Source organism: Cyprinodon variegatus, unplaced genomic scaffold (genome assembly GCF_000732505.1).
Source record: "Cyprinodon variegatus isolate N-32 unplaced genomic scaffold, C_variegatus-1.0 Scaffold194, whole genome shotgun sequence".
Classification (NCBI taxonomy): Eukaryota; Metazoa; Chordata; class Actinopteri; order Cyprinodontiformes; family Cyprinodontidae; genus Cyprinodon; species Cyprinodon variegatus.
In genome coordinates this window covers 333,210-337,845 of record NW_015150647.1, presented here as the reverse complement: position 1 = coordinate 337,845, position 4,636 = coordinate 333,210, and the positions used below count along the sequence as shown (strand labels likewise).

General features: G+C 34.5%; 1 protein-coding gene across 1 annotated transcript; it reads left to right on the top strand.

The window, feature by feature from the left end:
• Positions 1–390: 390 nt before the first annotated feature.
• Positions 391–1,789, top strand: LOC107087795 (olfactory receptor 52J3-like). The gene has a single exon (XM_015379553.1). It carries the CDS (start codon positions 478–480, stop codon positions 1,408–1,410), a length of 933 nt encoding a protein of 310 aa, XP_015235039.1. The 5' UTR covers positions 391–477; the 3' UTR covers positions 1,411–1,789.
• The last annotated feature ends 2,847 nt before the right edge of the window (positions 1,790–4,636 follow it).

The window sequence follows — 4,636 nt, the reverse complement described above, 5'->3', positions numbered from 1 at the left end:
AAAAGTTAATTTCCTGCATTTCACAATAAAAAACACAAAAGTTAGTTGAACATTCAACTGTATTCAACTTTAAGTTTGTTTAGTGTTTCAATTATGGTGCATCATTTATCAGTGAATAAATTTAATCTAAATCCTTTAATAAACCATTTAATGTTAATTTATAGTTGTGCTACAACTGTTTTAAAAAGTCTTTGAAAAATAGTTTAGAGCTTATAGTTGTCATAAAAAGTTGGAGAACTTGTCATCTTAAGCATTTCAGTTGTTATGTTGCTGTTTGTTCTGCAAGCCACTGAACCAATCCCTAAGGTGACCGAAACAAGCACAGGAGAAACAATAAAGCAAGCGATGCAGATCAGTTAGCAGTTTATTCTACAGTTGATTAAAACATGAGTTGTATCTGCTGTAACTTCAAATGTTGCTTTATTTTCAGTACTAGGTGTTGGTGATCATCTCCTTTCTCATTCAACTTCATTAAAAATGGAAAACAGCTCATTTGGAATTAGTTCTCAGCTAACCCTGGATACTTTTTTCATTCCACCTGGAGGAAAGTATCCAGTGTTTTTTTTTGGACTAGCTATTTACTTGTTTGGAATGTCCTGCAATCTGACTTTGATGTCTTTGATTATTCTTAAGGAAAATCTTCACAAGCCCATGTATTTTATACTGATTAGTCTGCCCCTCAATGATCTGATAGGAATAACAGCAATGCTACCAAAAATACTTTCAAATATTGTTACAGAGACTCATATAGTGTCCTATCCACTCTGTGTTCTACAAGCTTTTCTTCTACACATGTGTGCCGGTGGAATTCTGTTTGTTCTCGCAGCAATGTCCGTTGACCGTTACATTGCCATTTGTATGCCTCTACGCTACAGCTCTTACATGACTCCAAGAATTATTGCTCTTATTATCTGCCTGGTTTGGGGTTGTGACTTTGTCTTTATCCTATCACTCTTTTCTCTTCAGTCAAGGCTCACGAGGTGTAGATCTGTAATACTGAACGTATTTTGTGACAACCCATCTCTTGTGAAGCTCATGTGTGGAAACACAGCTGTCAATAACGTAATTGGTCTGTTTATCACAGCTTTCATACAAGTTCTGTGTATGTCTATTCAGGCATACTCTTACCTTAAAATTCTGATTGCATGTTTGAGTAGAAAGCAATCTGACACTAAGACAAAAGCAGTGAACACTTGTGTTGCACAGTTGGTTATTCTTCTCATATTTGAGGTTGCAGGAACTTTCACAGTTTTATCGCATAGATTCAAAAACATTTCTACTGATTTACAAAAGGTAATGGGGATGCTAATGTTTCTTTTACCTCCACTTATTAATCCTATTGTGTATGGCCTGTATACTAGTGAAATACGAAGAACTTTCCTGGATATATTTAAGAAGAGAGTAACCTGAATTTCACTCAGATCCCACAATGCATTTATCCATTTGTTATTTTTAAAATACAATCACAATATTAAAAAGCAGAATTCTAATAATACATTTGGTTAAATACAAATAAGAAACATGACCTTGAAGTACATGTTTCATGTTTAGTCTTTTTTGTTTTTTATTACAGAGTATAAAAATGTTTTCAATTCACTCTGGACTGAAGGGAGTACTGTGTGGAAAGTCCCAAATTGTTAAACTCTTTGAAAGGCAAACATTAATGGGCAAATTTAAAAGTTGTTTTGCTTGAAATTTTTTAGTATGATTCCAAAAAATAAAAACAAGATGATAACAATTTATAAACCTTGTGTATTGCTTTGTTTTAAGGGTCTTAATATGGAGTTTCTATTGGCTATTTATAGATTTCTGAGTTGTATTGGTTCATGATTTTACATATTGAACAATAATTTCATACCTAACATTTGACCTTGTTCGAAATTTTTTTTTCTTGTCTGTAAAAGAAAACCTGCATGTTAAACAAACAAATGTAAATGAAGTCATCAGATGTTATGACACCACCATAACATTAAACTTTTTAAAACAAATTGAAAGTTTATGGACAGCGATTTCTATTACACAGTTTTACTCTCCAGATTTCACCAACTATGCTGATATCAGGGGTCTTGGCAGTTTTTCTTTTGAGGTTTCTTGACTAAGCCCATTTTCACATTGAAAGTCTTTTTTTTTTTTTTTTTTTTACAAAAAACAACTGAAACAGTAGAAAAACAACTTACAGTAATAGAATTCCAAATAATGGCAATTTTCTCTTTTTTTTTAAGGCCCCAGGCTTTGTCTCAGGGCACTTCACCAAGTCTGTCACGATAGGCCCCGAGTGTGAAAGATTCTGTGGGTCTCCCACGATTTTTATGCTGTGATACTGTGAAATAGGGAGTATGGAGCCATTCCTCTGTATTCCAGAAACTTTTTTTCCCCGAACAAAATCAATAAATAAAACATTTTACAGAGCACACTGTTCTCAACTGAACATTTAAGCCACTTGTATAATAAGTCTTTACTACACTTTTTTTGTGGAGGAAAAGATGTTGACTTCTGGAGTTAAACATGTAAGAGCATCGCCTTTGACTTTGTTTTTTTTACCACAGCAAAACTGATTAATTTTTTCATTAGTCTAGTCTATGTGATATTACATGTTGCACATTTTTGGAAAAATAAACTGTAAAATATAAGCGTTGCATTAGAAGTTAATTTCTATTCCCTATTCATTTTTCAATGAGGCACCTTTAAACAATTTAGTGCTGTGTTAAGGATGAGCACAGAAAATGTGGAAGAGGGTCTTGCTTTTCACATATTATTAGGTTTTGCTGAATCCAATATATATTTATGCTTTATTAAACAAAACCGCTCTTTCAAAATGTTGCTTGCCCCGCATATTTTAGATTTATCTGCTTCAGCTCACCTTAATCAAAAGATTGCATTTCAACCTCAGCAGGTATCATCTAAGTCAGGTATGTGGAGGTAGTGGAGCACCTAAAACATGCTGGACAGTGGGCCATGAGGCTCAGGGTTGAAATTGACCTTTTATGGTCTTGAATTATTTTAGGAATACATACTTTGATTTTAACTGAACTATGGACCAGATAAATTTCACATCATGATGCAAATCCAGGTAGAGACTGAATGAAGTGGTTCCTACTGTTTCCATTCCAGCCAGAGCCCTAAAGTTTAGTTGTAGACCAGGTCCTTCTGCCCTCTGGTAATGATTATTAACGCAAACTACCACCTCTTGGCTTGCTTGGTGAATAGGCAGTAAGCTTTAGTTTATGATTGACCTATTTGGAGTCAGCTTTCAGGATTTACTGCTGATGTCAGCTGGGGTTAATCCACTTCCAATATAGTGATTGACTTTGGCTGCTTTGATATGATCTAGGAAACCTGGTTGTAGCCTTTTTCCTTTTTTAGGGGCTTAATGTAACTTTTCACATGATTAATCTGGTAGGCCACTGGCTGTGGACTAAACAGCTGTTCTAACCATTCTAAGAGCTACTGCTAGTATAGCATTACGTGTGTACATAATTTTCAAATCAATGTAAAGAAAATACCCAAAAAAGTACTTTTCTGACTTTTTTCTTTTATTGTTTGATTAGATTTTTCTTCTGAATCAGACCAATTACAGTGGTGTCATCTGTCATGGACTGCACTGGCCAAAACTCCCGACCTACCTGCAGTACCTCCATTAAAGACCTCTATATAGATATGTTTTAAAATATCCTCCTTGCATTTTAGATGTGAACATCTGTGTATTACTTGCACAGCATTTTACAGAAACCTACAAAAATCTACTTGAGGTTGTGCATAAAAATTCTACCTGAAGTTTTATATATATATATATATATATATATATATATATATATATAAGAATGATTCATGTTATATTTGGATTGTGTTTAACTTGGGTCAATTATATATATAAGAATAATTCATGTTATATTTGGATTGTGTTTAACTTGGGTCAATTTCTCCACTACAACGACAAGTCAGTGAACACAGACTCATGAATCTGCTCCTGCACATGCACAACTCCTCATCGCCGGTTCACAACCCTCTTTCTGCATGAAACATGACAGTTTTTTGTATAATCCATTTGAGAGGTGAAGGGGGGAGAGGTGGGCATCGGAGAGGTGAGAGGTGTTGTCGGAGCAAAAGACTGACCGATCACTGTAAGAGCATGGCTTGTTCCTTATGTTTTTATGTTTAAGTATGGCTTGCTGGACATAATTGATTAAGTCAGTTAGGATCAGTACAAAATAGAAAACTATCTTAGTTGAAACTACCAAACACCACTTATATACCTCTTTTTCAAGTTAGGAGACTTGACTACAGCACTTTGCGCTACATTCAATCATTCACCCATTCATGCACACACTGATAACTGGCAAGCTACACTGTAGCCACAGCTGCCCTGGGGCTCGCCAGAGATGGGAAGTAACGAAGTACAAATACTTTGTTACTGTACTCAAGTAGATTTTTCTGATATTTTTATTTTACTTTACTACTTATTTTTATGGCGACTTTTTACTTCTACTCCTTACATTTTTACACAAATATCTGTACTTTCTACTCCTTACATTTTAAAAAATTGGCTTGTTACTTTAGTTTTGAATCATTTCAATGGAGTTACAGTTATTATTTTTCACGTCATCAATACCAAATTCAATATAATTGGATGGGAATC

Coding starts and splice junctions, on each gene's coding strand:
- LOC107087795 (XM_015379553.1), top strand. CDS start 478: ATGGAAAACAGCTCATTTGGAATTAGTTCTCAGCTAACCCTGGATACT.